Genomic DNA, 18,047 nt, shown 5'->3' on the forward strand with positions numbered 1-18,047 from the left:
ATGAGCCCGATGGGTGGATAGCAGTCTCCAGTTTTGCTGTTGAGAGTACCATGACTGAAATTGTATCAGTGATAATCGGAACTGCAGATGCTGGAGAATTGTTTGTGCTCAGTGTTTACACATGTACATCCCAACAATGGCCAGCAGGTGGCAAGCAGAGGCGAGAATGTTGATTTCTCTTGCCCCTCCCCCAAGGCCTGACAATTTCTGTGTTCCCACTGCAACCCAGGCCGTCGGCTGCTCCGCATCACCTGAATTAAACTCGCCTGATCTTCCTCTGCGAAACCTCGTGTTGACCTTTAAATGCTCAATGTCACAATTGTGATATTTGTTGGATAATTGATAGATGTGGACCTTTTAGTAGAAACTGACTTCCATTTAGAAATCTGAGCAACATAAGTCAAAGTTTGGCTCATTCAGATCAGTAAATTCCAAGTATGGTATCAGGAGCCAATAAACAAATATCAGATAGCACTGCATACGACTCGAATAGATATTGCAGAGAAGGTTTTCGTTCTGGCATTTGGTACTTTCTTGGGTTTAACTGTCATTATTAACAGAAATAGCATGACACCGATGCAGTAAATGCAGAAAGAGACTTCTTATTTAAAGGCCTTAGCCCTTGCTTCCTCCTGCAGTTTGCCTCGTTGTACATGAGTGAAAATCGAAAATAAATTGCTACTTTAGGATCATATGGCCTAGGGCTGCTCCTTTCTAAAGTATGGCAATACAGACCTTGGTCTAATTCATGGCCTGTTCTGAGTGAGCTGATTTGACTGGTGCAGCTAGCTGGGGAACAATAATTGACATTAATGATCTTGGGTAGTGTAAAGACCGTATTTTTCATTGTGGCCTGAAATAGAAAAGGACTGTTTCAAGAACCAAGAGTTGTGAAAAGGATTAGTGTTTTTTTTGCAAAGCTAGCTAGCGCCACTCATTTTAAATGCTGTTTACACTATACTTCGTTCAAGCACTGGGGGAAGTCTGGTTGCAGATGAACTGGAACCAGTGAGTACGTACAAAACAAAATATCAACAGCAATAAGTAGCTGATTGACTGGTTGTCAATGACAGAGGTCTTCTGCCTGCCAGCAATCGTGTGATTGGTTCCCAGGTAGCTGAAGAGCTTGTTGGTATGAAAGCTTGGTGTGAAACCATCAGATATCTGCAAAGGAAGGAGCTGTCCTTTACTTTGCAGAAAAACAAAACACACCAAGCCCTGAAGAAAGCCAGTTCATTACCCCTCATCAGTTTCTGTAAGCTGGGGCTTTTAATCAATAAGTGGGCGATTCTGTAAGTTGTGAACCAGTCACTCCATGCCTCCTGCAAGCAAGTGAAAGTACCTGGAGAAGGAAGGTTGAGGAGCAGCAAGTCCTGACCATCTGTGTGTGCTGGGATCATTGAGCTCCCTGTCCAATATTTTCCTCTGCCCAGCGCGGTCAGTTTTTTGTATGTATGTAGGGGAGTTTTATAATAATTTTATCATGGATTTTATAATGGTTCATCATTATTTACCTGTAGCTAGAATCTATTGAGTTATATTAAATAGTAATTCTTGTTGAGTGCCAAAATCTGGTTTATGCTTTCTGTCAACCTGGCTGCAAGAGGTAGGGAAATTTTGAGTATTTTTTGTAAGATCTTTAAATTTTATGATAATGCCAGGAATAGCAGGCTTGATTTCTGGCATGCTACCCCAGTGAGGTGTAATATTGGGAAAAACAAAAAAAAATTCCTCACTCTGGGTTTCAGATCGGTATGACAGGTCAGCACAACATCGAGGGCCGAAGGGCCTGTACTGTGCTGTTATGTTCTATGTTCTTCTGGCCTCGATGCTGGTGATACCTTGAAGGTGAATGATCCTCTTACATATAAAAACTGGACACGTGACATGATACCAGCAGCTGAAATCACGTGCAGTTGTACTTTAGAATTTAGCACATTCAGGACAACATGAGAGGAAATTGGAATAATGAAATCTTACTTTTGTTTTAGTCACCATTTAACCTAACACTGCTGAATTGTCCAATCGAAACCTAACACTGCTAAAATGTCCAGGCAAAATTCAGTTATAATTTCCATTGATTAATAGACTTGTGTTAAGAACAACACACAGTATGATTCACTACTTATGGTACAGTTCTAATATATCAAGGAATGTGTAATGTCAAAGGGGACATAGTATGCATTTTTAGTTTACTGCAAAAGCACAACTGTTATTATGGGTAATACATTAACAGTGCAATCATTTAATAATCAGCAGGATACTGTAATAGAGAAATGGTGTATTTAATATATGAAGGGTTGACCTCACGATATATCAGTTTGATTTAACCTCACGATTTGAAGTGACATTTGAAGTATTGCGTTAGGAGTCATCATCAGTTACCTACAGCCACCCGACACTTGAACCACATCTGAAGCTTTTGTCAGAGGATGTTGGATTCAAGCCTCACTTCAGGACTTGAGTACATAATCTGGGTTGATGATTCAGTGCAGTATGAAGCAAATGTTGCATTATTCAGATACCAGACTTCAGATTACATTTATACTGTGACCTTTTCTGCCTGTTTTAGTGGTTCAGATGGATGTTAGAAACCCGAGAGCACTATTCAAAGAGCAGGATTCTCCTGATGATCTGGCCAGCACTTGTCTCTCCAGTTGATTAATAAGTCTTTTATCTAATTGTTGTTAGCGACATGTTGCCTACGTATTAACAGTCACTAAATTTTAAGCCTAATTTATTCTGAATGAAGTGTTGGGGAAGTTTGAGAGATTTTAAAGCTGCTGTATAACTGCAAGTATTTTCTTTTGTCTCTCTGAATCTGGTGATTTTATTTTTGCAGAAGCAACAGCTGTTCACCGTGTGATAGATCGCTTGATCACTCCTTTGAGTTGACAGGATCTGATGATATTCAGGAGAATCTACAGCCCAAGAATGGCACCCCAACACAAACATCTTGCAATGTGCCTTTATATAAAAATCTGCAAGATTCACAAGTCGTCATTTTTCCCAATCAAGATCAAAGCGGACCTTCATCAGCATCATCATCTCCAATGTCAGTGTATTCGTTCTCACAGATCTTTAACTTTGACAAAAACCATAATGCACTGCCATTTGGTGTAACAGGGATTCACCTTTTGTCCAACACTCCTCCACCAAGGCCACCAAAACCAAACCAACTAACAGAGCGTGAAAAGACTCACAAAGTGATTCAGAATGGGAATGGTGCCTATGCAATAAATCCAGCACCAGTACCGAAAAGAATCCCCCTCTCAAGTCTGGAGAAAAGAAGTTGGAAAGGTAATGTCACTGATCCAAGCATTGGGATATGTCTCCAAAATCTTTGCACTGCTAAAGTGTGTAACATTTGTTTCAATTTATTAATATCCATCAATTAAGACTTCCAGAGATAGTAGGAACTGCAGATGCTGGAGAATCTGAGATAACAAGATGTAGAGCTGGGTGAACACAGCAGGCCAAGCAGCATCAGAGGAGCAGGAAGGCTGACGCTTTGGGCTTAGGCCCTTCTTCAGAAAAAAATTGATTGCACAGTACACATTTATCCCAATGCGTCAATTTACTGCCAGAAATTCTAGCTATGCCATTAACTGCTGTTTCCTTTCAAAATGATAACTGATAGTGAATCTCAGACACTTCTGGTTCTGAGCTGGTTTCTGATCCATCTCGTCTTTTATGAACCAGACTAAATCTCCTGAAAATATATGAAGATGATAGCCTAGGCCCTAACTATTTTTAATTTTAATGGTAAGCGTAAGGCTTTACGTTCCAGAGATAATGGGAACTGCAGATGCTGGAGATTCCAAGATAATAAAATGTGAGGCTGGATGAACACAGCAGGCCAAGCAGCATCTCGGGAGCACAAAAGCTGACGTTTCGGGCCTAGACCCTTCATCAGAGAGGGGGATGGGGGGAGGGAACTGGAATAAATAGGGAGAGAGGGGGAGGCGGACCGAAGATGGAGAGTAAAGAAGATAGGTGGAGAGAGAGAGTGTAGGTGGGGAGGTAGGGAGGGGATAGGTCAGTCCAGGGAAGACGGACAGGTCAAGGAGGATGAGGTTAGTAGGTAGCTGGGGGTGCGGCTTGGGGTGGGAGGAAGGGATGGGTGAGAGGAAGAACCGGTTAGGGAGGCAGAGACAGGTTGGACTGGTTTTGGGAAGCAGTGGGTGGGGGTGAAGAGCTGGGCTGGTTGTGTGGTGCAGTGGGGGGAGGGGATGAACTGGGCTGGTTTAGGGATGCAGTAGGGGAAGGGGAGATTTTGAAACTGGTGAAGTCCACATTGATACCATATGGCTGCAGGGTTCCCAGGCGGAATATGAGTTGCTGTTCCTGCAACCTTCGGGTGGCATCATTGTGGCAGTGCAGGAGGCCCATAATGGACATGTCATCAAGAGAATGGGAGGGGGAGTGGAAATGGTTTGCGACTGGGAGGTGCAGTTGTTTGTTGCGAACTGAGCGGAGGTGTTCTGCAAAGCGGTCCCCAAGCCTCCGCTTGGTTTCCCCAATGTAGAGGAAGCCGCACCGGGTACAGTGGATGCAGTATACCACATTGGCAGATGTGCAGGTGAACCTCTGCTTGATGTGGAATGTCATCTTGGGGCCTGGGATGGAGGTGAGGGAGGAGGTGTGGGGACAAGTGTAGCATTTCCTGCGGTTGCAGGGGAAGGTGCCGGGTGTGGTGGGGTTGGAGGGCAGTGTGGAGCGAACAAGGGAGTCACGGAGAGCGTGGTCTCTCCGGAAAGCAGACAGGGGAGGGGATGGAAAAATGTCTTGGGTGGTGGGGTCGGATTGTAAATGGCGGAAGTGTCGGAGGATGATGCGTTGTATCCGGAGGTTGGTAGGGTGGTGTGTGAGAACGAGGGGGATCCTCTTAGGGCGGTTGTGGCGGGGGCGGGGTGTGAGGGATGTGTCGCGGGAAATGCGGGAGACGCGGTCAAGGGCGTTCTCGATAACTGTGGGGGGAAAGTTGCGGTCCTTAGAGAACTTGGACATCTGGGATGTGCGAGAGTGGAATGTCTTATCGTGGGAGCAGATGCGGCAGAGCGGAAGAATTGGGAATAGGGGATGGAATTTTTGCAGGAGGGTGGGTGGGAGGAGGTGTATTCTAGGTAGCTGTGGGAGTCGGTTGGCTTGAAATGGACATCAGTTACAAGCTGGTTGCCTGAGATGGAGACTGAGAGGTCCAGGAAGGTGAGGGATGTGCTGGAGATGGCCCAGGTGAACTGAAGGTTGGGGTGGAAGGTGTTGGTGAAGTGGATGAACTGTTCGAGCTCCTCTGGGGAGCAAGAGGCGGCGCCGATACAGTCATCAATGTACCGGAGGAAGAGGTGGGGTTTGGGGCCTGTGTAGGTGCGGAAGAGGGACTGTTCCACGTAACCTACAAAGAGGCAGGCATAGCTGGGGCCCATGCGGGTGCCCATGGCCACCCCCTTAGTCTGTAGGAAGTGGGAGGAGTCAAAAGAGAAGTTGTTGAGTGTGAGGACGAGTTCAGCTAGGCGGATGAGAGTGTCGGTGGAGGGGGCCTGGTCGGGCCTGCGGGACAGGAAGAAGCGGAGGGCCTTGAGGCCATCTCCATGCGGAATGCAGGTGTACAGGGACTGGACGTCCATGGTGAATATGAGGTGTTGGGGGCCAGGGAATTGGAAGTCCTGGAGGAGGTGGAGGGCGTGGGTGGTGTCACGGACGTAGGTGGGGAGTTCCTGGACCAAAGGGGAGAAAATGGAGTCCAGATAGGTAGAGATGAGTTCGGTGGGGCAGGAGCAGGCTGAGACGATGGGTCGACCAGGGCAGGCAGGTTTGTGGATTTTGGGAAGAAGATAGAAACGGGCCGTGCGGGGTTGGGGAACAATGAGGTTGGAGGCTGTGGGTGGGAGGTCCCCTGAGGTGATGAGGTCGTGAATGGTGTTGGAGATGATGGTTTGGTGCTCGGGTGTGGGGTCATGATCGAGGAGGCGGTAGGAGGTGGTGTCGGAGAGTTGGCGCCTGGCCTCGGCGATGTAGAGGTCAGTGCGCCATACTACCACTGCGCCACCCTTGTCTGCGGGTTTGATGGTGAGGTTGGGGTGGGAGCGGAGGGCTGCCCGTTCTGCGGGGGAGAGGTTGGAGTAGGTGAGAGGGGTGGAGAGGTTGAGGCGGTTAATGTCTCGACGGCAGTTGGAGATGAAGAGGTCGAGGGAGGGTAGGAGGCCTGGGGGTGGTGTCCAGGAGGAGGCTTTACGTTCCAGTTGCAATTTGATTGGCCAAAGCATTAGACTTTAAGCAAAACACATTTAGTATTTTAACTGTGGTGTAAAAACAGAGATATTAATAACATAAGAAAAGAATTGGCTTAACTGTAACTCTATTGAAATGCTTAACAAAACAATGTATTAACTACTACTAATTAACTATTCCAATATAGTAACATCCAATCAACCTACCCTTGGCAAAGACAAATTCAATAAAATAGATTGTTTCACATGCAATTCTAGCAGCAGGAAGAGAACCACAGCATTTAACTATAACAGAGAGCAGAATAAAAGCTTCAACATCCAGCTTCAAGAATCCAGCAACTGCTGAAAGCTTAAACTAATTGTCCCAATGAAGACTTGACCCTGCCCAGTCAGGCTATTTCTAATGTTCAAACCTTTAAAAAAAAAATCCAAGGCCTCACAAGCTGTTTAGATTAGATTCCCTATAGTGTGGAAACAGGCCCTTCGGCCCAACAAGTCCACACCACCCCTTAAAGCATCCCACCCAGACCCATCCCCCTATAACCCACACACCCCAGAACACTATGGGCAATTTAGCATGGCCAATCCACCTAACCTGCACATCTTTGGACTATGGGAGGAAACCAGAGCACCTGGAGGAAACCCACGCAGACACGGGGAGAATGTGCAAACTCCACACAGACAGTCGCCTGAGGCGGGAATCGAACCCGGGTCCCTGGCGCTGTGAGGCTGCAGTGCCAACCACTGAGCCACCATGCCGCTCAAGTTCATTTTTACTCTGTTGATTTTGAGCAGATGGCTTTCTACCTCTGTCTCAAGATTTTTTCATTAAAAAAAGAAACAAAATACACCTCTTAAAGCCTTCGTATCATCACACTTTTCATCATTACCTACATTGGTTATGTTCAAGTTAGTAACACTACCCTACATTACTAGAACCTCATCAAAACCCTCACTCATGAGTTTGTCACTTTGACTATTCTAAGACCCCTTTTCTCCACTGTCAATTAAACTTAATTTCTTGCAAAGCTGAGATGTGCATATCTATTGTCTTTTATCCTTCCATGGTCAACATGGTGTCCCTGTGCAGCATCATGGACTGTTTCTTTGTAATTCAACATGATTGTAGCTGATCTACCTCAAATCCACTTACCTGTCCAAATCCCTTGATTTACTGATGGATTCACATCAATTTATGCTTTGAATATAATCATTAATGAAATATCTACAATCCCCTCTCATAGACAGTTCTAAAGATTCACATTCTTTTGAATGAAAATATTCTTCTCAATATCCTTAAACATCAACCCCCTATCGTCAGGCTATGTCACATCTTCTAGATTCCTCAACCAGGTGAAGCAACCTTTCAATTTTGATGCTGTAAAGTTGTTTCAGAATCTTATATGTTTCAATAAAATCAACTCCAATTCATCTAAACTCATGAAAGTTTAGACCCAATTTACACTACTCCTCATCCTGGACAGCCCTTTCATCGCAGGGACTAATTCAGTGAACACTTTACTGGAAGCATATCCTTCCTTTAAATATGAGGATCAGAACTGTTACTGTGAAAATCAATAGAAAAAATTCTGAAGTAAACTTCACATCCTGTGACCACGTCTTATCATTGCTGAATTGTTTATTGTAACAAAGTCATGCATACTTGACTGTAATAAGCAACAATTGTGTTTCAGATACAGAGGCGTGCAATTTGCTGCCATTTACTGATTTCCAAGGGAACTGCATAATGTCTGCAAATGAAGGACTTAATCTAAATATGGTGAGTACTGCATATTAAAAATCTTTTGTATTTCAGTAGATACAGCAGTTGCTTGATTGGCTGATGTTGTAGTTGCAGCAACTTTAAATGAAACAAATTTACGATTGTCCCATCATCACCAATGTAAAAGCTGTAGCTCAATTCTCTGGGACCTTTCTCATTAGGAAATACAAAACTTTAATGCAATATACATGCAATTGAAATACTGTGCATTCCTATTTTCCGCATTTATGAAGTTAGGTTTAAAATAAAATACATTTTAAAACATAAAAGAAACATGCTACTAATTTGCATTTAACTCTGTCACTGCTTCATTAGCCAGCCCTTCGACTCGCTGACTCCCTCCCACTCGACGACTCTGTTCCCCTCCCTGGCTTTCTATTGCTGTTTCCCCCTCCCTGCCTCTCTCCGACCTCATACCTTTATTCCCCTCCTTGATTCTCTCCTGCTGCCCGACCCTTGCTCTTATCAATCCCTCTCCTTGACTCTTACCCACTCTTCAAACTGGGCAAAGACTGAGAGGAACTGCAACTGGGAGGGAAGTGGTGAGCAGGAGGGTTAGGTGAGAGGGAAAGACCCTAGGAGGAGGAGAGCTGGTGAAGCCTGTAAGCAAAAGGTTTATAGAAGGGGAAAGGGTCTCAAGGAGTGGGAGAACGTCTTAGAAAGTGAAAAAAGGTCTTGGGAAGAAAATAAGGGTTCATTTAGGAGCAGAGGAAGAGGCTTGAGGAGCAAGAGAGTAGGAGAGAATGTCGGGAATCAGGAGAGACCAATCTAGAGTGGTGCCAAATGTGTCAATACTATGCTAGTTCCAGTGTGATCCTGAAGCAGATATCCTGAGGCTAAATACACATACTAGCCCTTGCTAAAGCAAAGCAACACTCCATGGGAAGATCTGTCCTACATGGCAAAATAAGCAAGTAATAAGCAAGTCATAGCATGCTTTTTTGAAGTGATACCAAGTGTTTCTGTTCAGTGGAATGGTCTAACACTAACTTAAATCATCTCGTTGTTGAACGGGGAGCTAGTGGATTTATCTACAAATGAACACATTCCAGAGAAATGCTTTATAATCAGCCACTACAGCAGCATGCTTTGTACATTGTTAAGTAATCCACAAGAGAGCTCACAGAGAAAATTTGATACCCAACCAAGTAAAGAGCAAAATTTGATGATGTTGTGGTGGACCTTATCACTCGTGAAATTCTGCTGTGTCAATTTCGAAAAGCCCTGTTAGGAGTAATTTACAATCAGGCAGCCAGCTGACACAGTTTCCAAAACCACCAGTAGCAATTCTCCGTTGCTTTTTCTATGTTTTTTATAAATATATAATGCAGATGTCATGCCTTTGAATAGCTGTTTGTCAATCAGAAACCAAGCACTCTCCAGTACTAACATCGCCCCTGAGAGCAGGAGGCCCGAAGATGAGGATTGTCGCTTTATCAGATGTGATGACTGGGTCAAGAACATTAGACCCAGTTATGGAGACCTTTGTAAGGCATTTGAGGGTTTTGTTTTTTTTGTGAAGGGCTACAAGTCTCTCCTTTGCCACCAGCAAGTTTCTTCATTGGGCACAGGATGCCTGAGAAGGAGATTCACCCTCACACAACCACGGGTGTACTTGCAAGACTTTACTTTGTACCTGTTGCTTGGCCCCTGACTGTCTCTGGTTAATTACCAGAATAACGTGTGAAGACTTTTGATAATCTTTGGATAGACAGTAGTGGGCCTTAATTGGCTGTGGGCAGGAAAACTCCAGATTGGCCTTCCCACCCTGAACCTAATTAGAGCTGTCCAAAAGCTGAAGGGATCTTCACCCTGCATCCTCTCAGGTCATTATATGGCTCCACTCACCTCCCAGCTGTCTCCCAGGTAGAACATGAAATTCATCCAAATAAAGATACTAGCAAATGACCATAAACTGGATCAAGTGAAGAACCAGCTTAAAGGGAGAGAACATTTAGCTGAGGTAAAAAGTGCCATACATTGTTGGAAGTGAAAGCTTCTAAGTGTGTCATTAACAGTCTAAAAATAGACTATTGGTGTTTCAATTCCATCATCTGATTTAATTTCTGGGACTCAGATGGATATAGTTTAAAAAAAATGAGTCAAGATACCGACCTGAACTTGGCACAGGGATTACTTGATCGACACAGGTTGGTCAAGTTTCATGAAACCAATGTGGATTAGTCCAAGTGGAAACTTTTATATTTTACCCAAGTCCGCTGAAGCCAGTCAGCCAGGCCGCATGGGAAAAGTGCAGCATCAGCTATTGATTTACACCACTATGAGGATATTCAAAATAGGTAGTACAACTTCCACAGACATGGAATATATTCCTCTCTCAAGAAGATTTTTGGCAGAACAAGAGTTGGAAATGAGGATTGGAACCAAACACAGACTGAGCAGGCTCCCTCTCTTCCCCCAAGGATAAAAGTCCCACGTTGAAACTGACTGAAAAGAAGCACCAGAGAACTTTATAATAACTTTGACATATTTTCCTGCTGACAACATCCAAGAAACCAGCCCATGTCCCTTGGTGTCAGGTTAAAATCCTATGCCTTAAGGACACCTAAAGAACTCTAAACTGTATATGTCATTTCATCTTCCTTTGTGCTAAATAATCTCAACTTTGTCTGAGTATATATGTGTAGGGATGCAGGTGACTGCACAAAAGCCTTAATGTCACATCTTTATTAATTTTCCTGTGGAAGGAAGGCGCTAAATTTGCTCTTCTGGTAGCTTACAAACACCTTGTGATTGGCTCTTTATTGCCAATGTTAAAAATAGATAATTACATTTCAAAAGAGAAAGAAACAGCTGGGGTAATCTTGGACCTTGGATCTAGAGAACAGAAGGTTTAGAGGGATTTGAGGAGTTTCTTTTCACCTAGAGGCGTGAGTATTTGGAACCAATACTGGTGGGGGTGAAAACCCTCAGGACATCTAAAAAATGTTTGGGTGAGCACTTGAAGTGCCATAGCATATAGAGCTGCAGGCCAAGTATAGAAAATGTGATTAGAAGAGCGAGAGATGCTTGCTGAGTGCAAACATGATAGGCCAAGGGGCTTCTTTCCTTGATTAAAAATTCCATGCCTATATGGCTCTATGACTCTTTGATCCTAGTGAGTGAATGATTAAATTATTAACCATTTGAATTTAAGAATTGAGAAAGAAACAGAAAAATGATGGAGACAGGATGAATTTGAATGAAATCAGGTATAAAAGAGAAGTAATGGGAGGAAAGAAATGTTGAATTGAGAGATAAAAGAGAGGGGCCGTAGTGAAAAGCAGGAAGTCAAAATTAAAATTCTAAATTTAAAAAATGTAATGCCTGAGAATAAGACACCTTGTGGTGCAGTGAGTATTGTCCTTTCTTCTGATCAAGAAACTCTATGTTTGAGTCCCATTGCAAGACTTGCTGGTTGCAGAAGGTGTGTTCATAACATCTCCAATCAAGCTCTTCAAAACCTACAAATCCCTCCTGTGGGTTGTAAGGTCTGGAGAGACTCCTGACTAGTTATGCTTGATGTGGCATGCCTCCCCTCAAACTTCAGCCTCTGGCTTCAGACCATCGACCTGTAGAAAGAAATTTGAGCTACAGAAGCAAATATAAACATGTGATTTGTCTCCTTCAGGTTCAGATATGAACAGCTGGCAAATGAGGGGGGAAAAGACAGGTGTAGAGCTGTTACTTAGATTATTTCATGAAATTGCTCGTTAGTTGTTGGCCTGTTTGATGTGAAATATTATATTTCTGGATTTGAAGATATTCTTTTCTTCTCGTCAACTCCACCTGAAAGCTGTCTTAAGAATGAACACAATTTGCAATGGATTGTCTCCTACTCTCCAGGTATTACACCAGTAGTACATGAGCATTAAACTCACTGTCACTTTGCCACCAAATTCTTAGCTGATATATATTATACCGTTGGCTTAGCATGCATCTCAATTGTTTAGCTCGTTTAAATAAGAAAACTTGGAAGGAGGCAATTTGACCTACTGTATCTGACATTGTAAGCTCTGATACTGTAATCTAAAAGATAATTCATCACATCAGATGTGCTGGCATGTTTCACCATGGCATTTTGTAAACACATCTTTTTCCTCTTTGTTTAAACAGAAGCTCCCTGGTCAGCAGGGTAATACCACATACAGTACTGATGACAGCTATGTCCCTATGAATCCAGGATCATCTCCACTAATGCCTCCAGCTGACTGCACATCAGATGGGTACATTCCTATGAGTCCAGCATGTACAAACCTGGTCTTGCCATCAGTTGTAACAGACAATCTGCCATTACCTACACTTTCCACAGACATTGAACCTCCTCCAGTTAACAGGAACCTCAAGCCTCGAGTCAGAAAGAGTGAGGATAACATTTCATATATTTGTTTTATGCCTATGTTTCAAATGATATGATGTTTTGGCCTTTGTTAGTTGATTGAAAATGTAATCGTGAGCATGAAGAGCACTTTTAATATGCATTTTTAACCAATATCTAAGAGAAGAAATTTTACATAATAACGTGGGGTACAGGATTAGACAGAAAACACTTTTGGAATAAGAGGCTGCTTTCAAACGTCCTGACATTTTGCACCATTTCCAGTTCCATGGAATAAAATTATAGAATCCCTACAGTGTGGAAATAGTGTATTCCGCCCAACAAGTCCACATAGCACTGCGAAGAGCATCCCACCCAACGCGCGCACCCCCCCCCACCCCCCACCCCACCACCCCACAACCTCTACGGCCAATCCACCCAACCTGGACTGTGGCAGGAAACCAGAACACCCAGCAGAAACCCATGCAGGCACAGGGAAAATGTGAAAACTCTACACAGACAGTTGCCCAAGGCTGGAATCGAATGTGCGTCCTTGGCACTGTTAGGCAGCAGTGCTCACCACTGAGCCACTGTGCCACCCAAATGGCACATTTATGCAATATTTATGGAATAATTTATTTAAACATCTTTAATTTAGCATACCATTTTTATAGCATTGCAAGTTGGGTAAAAACAAAATCCTGCAGTTGTAACACTGGGCTTTTAAATGAAAATGTATAAGTAATTTTGTCTGGCGTAAGATAAACTCTTTTATATTTTATCCTGAGATTGCAAAGTCCTTTCTTCACAATAAATTGGTAATCTAAATCAAAGAGCTTCTGAAGAAGGGTCCTGACCCAAAACGTCAGCTTTCCTGCTCTTCTGATGCTGCCTGGCCTGCTGTGACCCTCCAGTTCCTCACTGTGTTATCACTTTAAAGGGTTTCTCAATCTCTCTGATTTGACATCCTAGTTAGTTATTTATGTTATGACTATCACACTAAATTTTCAAACTTCTGGGATAGGAAGAAGTTTGAAGCTAAGGACTGGGTGGTAGAATTCATCAATGTAGTTCTAGCCAAGAAAACATGACTAATAGGAACAATGAGGACATTGGCTACTAATGCCAGAATAATCAAGTGAAGTTTACTGGTAACTGAGAGAATTTTTTCTGTCTAAGACAGCTAGTACAGGAATGGTGTGAACTGACAGCCCTAAGTTTTTCTTTAGTTTCTCAAATGGAGGTGTTCCATCTCACTTCTGGAAAACCACACATTTTCTATTTTTATTTTTAACATGTAATATCCTGTATTACGCACTGGAAATAAAAATAGAACAGGGAAAGAAATTGTGGTGAGAAAATTGATTGGAGTTTTAAAACTAAATCTGATGGTGGTAGGTATGAACAGCTGGCAAATGGGAGGGGAAAAAAAGACAGATGTAGAGCTGTTGCTTAGATTATTTTGTGAAATTGCTTGTTAGTTGTTGACTTAATTGATGTGAGATGTTATATTTCGGGACTTGAAGATTTTCTTTTCTTCTTCTGTTCAATTCCACCTGTTTGTTAAATGAAGGGCAATGCTTTATTAACTGTGCTTGACAATCTGCCTCCATTTCAATCTGACTTCATGCTATTCTACAAGTGCAATTGAGCAATTTATTTGTGGAAGTATCATTAACAGGATTGTATCCATTATAAACCTTCACCCCCCCCCCCCCCCCCCCCCAAACCCCACACACTGACTGCTGCTAATTTACAAACAGAGTTTCATTCACTCTCCATAATGACTTCAGTCTAGCATCTTAATTTCTGGGACTGCAGATCTTGGTGGCCTGTGTGATTAGTAATATGTTTGAATCAGCCAAATTAGGCTCATATTTCTGCTGTGGCCTTACACCCATTTGTTATAGGTTGTAACTGCCCTCAAACTTGTTTCATCTGAACATTTTACAAGAAATCTAAATTGCAGCCTAATCTTGCTGAGCTAGCAAGTTGTGTCTTCGTTTAATGTTAAACTGGTAGGAATACCATGTAGCAAGATTACATCCATTTCAAGGATGCACTGGGACTCCTGACAATTTACAACCTGAAATTCATTTGCATTTCTTGAGCTTCTACCGAAGAGTTTACCTCTAACTGGTATTGAATGCCATGTTCATACTCACTCATGCAATCATTAAATCCTCATTCATACCCTTGTTACTTCCAGACTTGATGTTTCCCACACGCCCCTGAAACTTGATTGACCTGCAGTGGCTCCCAACCACAAGATATTTTGAGTTTAAAATTATCATCCTCGTTTTCAAATATCTCCATGTCTCTGTAAATTACTCCAGCTATAAAACCCACCAAGATATCTGCACTATAATTCTGGGTTCTTGCACTTTCCAGTCTGAATCGCTTGACTATTGGTGACCGTGACGACAGTTCCGAGACCCCAAGTTCTAGAGTTGCCTCCACACACCTCTCAACCTCAAATTCCTCCTTTAAGACTCTCCTTAAAATCTTGTTTGATCAAGTGTTCCATCATTTGACCTAATTCTTCTTACATAACAAAACAAAGAGCTGCTGATGCTTGAAATCAGAAACAAAAATGGAAATTGATGGAGAGGCGCAAGAGGTCTGGTGGAATTTGGGGAAAGAAAGCAGAGTTACTGTTGACTATATTTGTTGACTATCCCTTGTTTAGCACTCCTAAATCAACACTCTAAACAAAAGTCACTTTGTCACAGGAAAGCACATAGGAAGGGGATCACATTCCTGATCTGTAATTCTTATATTAAAACCCTATTGCATGCCATGGACCTAACTGACACACAATCCTCTTACTAGCTCACCCTCTCCCCAATCCTTTTGCCAACCTTCACACTTACTGCCACTCTCCAAACCCTCCCATTCACCTTCCCCAATCACGGCTTCTCTCTCCTAAACCCCTTGCTTGTTCCCTGACACTTGCCACAACTTTCGCCATTTTATTCACACAGAGAAAGGGCTGACACAGGAGTCAACGTTTGGGAAATCATATGAGCTGGTAAGGAGAAGGAACCTGTCAGTGGGAGGATCAGGGGAAATCAGTGGGTGGGAGGGGCAACAAGTGGGAGGTAATCAATGAGAATGTTGGGAATGTTAACAAAAAGGACGTTCAGGGAAGAGGTAGTTTGATTTTTTAAAAAATGAGGATTCACAGATACAATGTACTTCTTGAAGCGTACAAAATAACCACACTAAAACAAAACAAACAAAAATTCTTTGGCTAAATTCCCAAATTTACAAATTGCCATAAAATGAAAGCATGCTGTTAGAGTGGACTGTAAAAGAGGATAAGTGGCAGAGGTGGTTTAGGAATATTATCTGATATATTTTTACAGCAGTAAGGATGCAAACCATTGTAACCCCAGTGTGGGGATTATGAGTTATATTTTCAGGAACTGAATGGATGATCCAGCCTTATCATTTCAATGCTGAAACTTTTGTTTATTTAACACTTTTATAAATTTTAGACTTCACTAAAAATAACTGCTTTTGTATTGTAAAGTCAAGGAAATCATGAGAACTCTTTTTCAAAGCAGAATTATTTTAATGAATCTGAATGCTTATGTATTGTGTTTTAAATTGCAGTCAAACCACCACCTTTAGATCTGACGAGCCTATCGACAATCAGGGGGCATTACAACCACTCTTGTGTCAACAGGACGTGCAGTATGCCATTGTAAGTATACTCATTCATGTGAACAGGTTTTCCTTCCTTTCAGTTTTGAGGATACTTGTATCTACTGGGATATAATTGCATACGCACTAACAACTCTCTGATATTAGCCAAAGTCTCGACCATTAAATATCCTGGCGTAGAGAATTCCAAAGATACTCGATACTTGGAGTGAAAATCTTCTCAACTCAATTTTCTATCCAGAAACTGCGACCCTTGTTTGAGGTTCGCAAAATCTAGCTCGCAGAAACAATCTCTCAATCTATCCTGTCTAACCCCCTCATAACCTTGAACTTGTCAATGAGATCACCTCTCATTTTCTAAATTCCACAGAATATAGATCCAATTTACCCAGCTTCTCATTGTAATACATTTCTCTCATCCTAATCTGGTGAAATTTGTCAAATGCCTTTTGGAAATTTAAGTTTCCAAAAAAAAAATTAGTTTTACACTCATTGGTTTTCCTTTAACTGTCCTCCACATAACACTTTTAATCGCTCTAATAAATTTGTAAAACAGTATTTCTGCTTCATAAAGCCATGTTGACATGTTCTAATCATACTATATTTTTCTAACTACATTGTTTCCTTAATACTAGTTTCCACCACCTTCTTGTTAATTGATGTCATGCTATCTGACCTGTAGTTCTGTTTTCTCTTGCCCTGATTTTTAAATAGGGTGGTGTTACATTCTACATTTCAGTCTGCTCGAACCTTTTCAGAATGTAAGGAATTTTGAAAAATAACCAGTTCATCCATTCTGTCTTCAGCTATTAAATTTAGAACCTACCCTGGTCTACTCAATCTCTCCTCATAGCACATCAGTCTAGTGAATCTTCCAAGGTAATTATCGACTTCTTTAGGTAGAAAGTCCAAAACTGTACAGTACTCCAGGTGCAATCTAACTCTGGACCTATACAGTTGCAGTAAGACTTCTTTACACTTATATATTCATGTTGAAGTTACACGTTTGCTTAACACAAACTTAGTAATCTCACACCAAGACTAAATGTGAGTTCAATTTATTTGAAGATATAAATTCAGCAATTGTAATTTGACAAGAAAGCTCAACTACATTTTCGTACACTATATGTGGCAAGTGAAATACGTAATGGCTGCTGCTCTCATTTTCTACATCCTGGTACTTGCTCATTAGAACATTACCTCATACAGTGACAACAATTCCAATTCCTCTAACAATAGAAAACATATAATTTACCTTGTGAATTACTTTCCGTAACTACGTATTAACTTTCTGGGATTCATTTACAAAGTCACTTAGGTCCCGCTGAATACCAACATTTCCCAGGCTCCCAACTTTTAACTATATTCTGATCTTCTATTTTTTTTTCTTTCAAAGTGAGTAACTTGATATTTTCCCATACTCAGCTATATTTCCACTAACTCGTTTAATCTGTCAATACCTCTTCTAAAATCTTGCATTCTTCTCATTGCCTACTTTTCCCTATAATTTTATGTTGTTAGCAAACTTGGATCTTTTTTCATCTAAGTTATAGATATAAAGATTATGTATCGCTAAAGACCAAGCACTGATTCTTGTCTCACCTCACTAGTTTTAGCTTAGCAACCTCAAAACTCTCATTTACCCTACTGGTTACAAAAATCAGGCGGTTGTCCTTTGAATTCAAAGAAGATGCTGGATGTGCAGATTCATTGACAATGAGTGCAGAAAAGGTTATATAGAATTAAGGAATTCCTATAGTGCAGAAAGAGGCCATGCACCCCATCAAATCTGCACCAAACTTCCAAAGAGCATCCCACTCAGACCCACCCCCTCACCACATCCCTGTAATCCTACAGGGTTTCTTCCATGGCCAACCAGCCTAACCTGCGCATCTTTGGACTGAGAGGAAACCGGAGCACCTGTAAGAAACCCACATAGACACAGGGAGAACGTGCAAACTCCAACAGACAGTCCAGTAGCCCCAGTCTGAATGCACACAGTCAGAATTAGTTGGAAAATTGGGACAGACACACTGTTGTATTGACA

General features: G+C 42.1%; 1 protein-coding gene across 1 annotated transcript in view; it reads left to right on the forward strand.

Moving 5' to 3' along the window:
* Positions 1-18,047, forward strand: part of gab3 (GRB2 associated binding protein 3) — a 122,432-nt gene that overhangs the window by 88,887 nt on the left and 15,498 nt on the right. The window contains exons 4-7 of the mRNA XM_048544093.2: positions 2,843-3,300; positions 7,925-8,010; positions 12,130-12,376; positions 15,950-16,040. Coding sequence (XP_048400050.2) covers positions 2,843-3,300; positions 7,925-8,010; positions 12,130-12,376; positions 15,950-16,040 — 882 coding nt within the window. The remainder of the gene's footprint in view (positions 1-2,842; positions 3,301-7,924; positions 8,011-12,129; positions 12,377-15,949; positions 16,041-18,047) is intronic.

The sequence above is a fragment of the Stegostoma tigrinum genome, chromosome 15 (genome assembly GCF_030684315.1).
Source record: "Stegostoma tigrinum isolate sSteTig4 chromosome 15, sSteTig4.hap1, whole genome shotgun sequence".
Taxonomy (NCBI): Eukaryota; Metazoa; Chordata; class Chondrichthyes; order Orectolobiformes; family Stegostomatidae; genus Stegostoma; species Stegostoma tigrinum.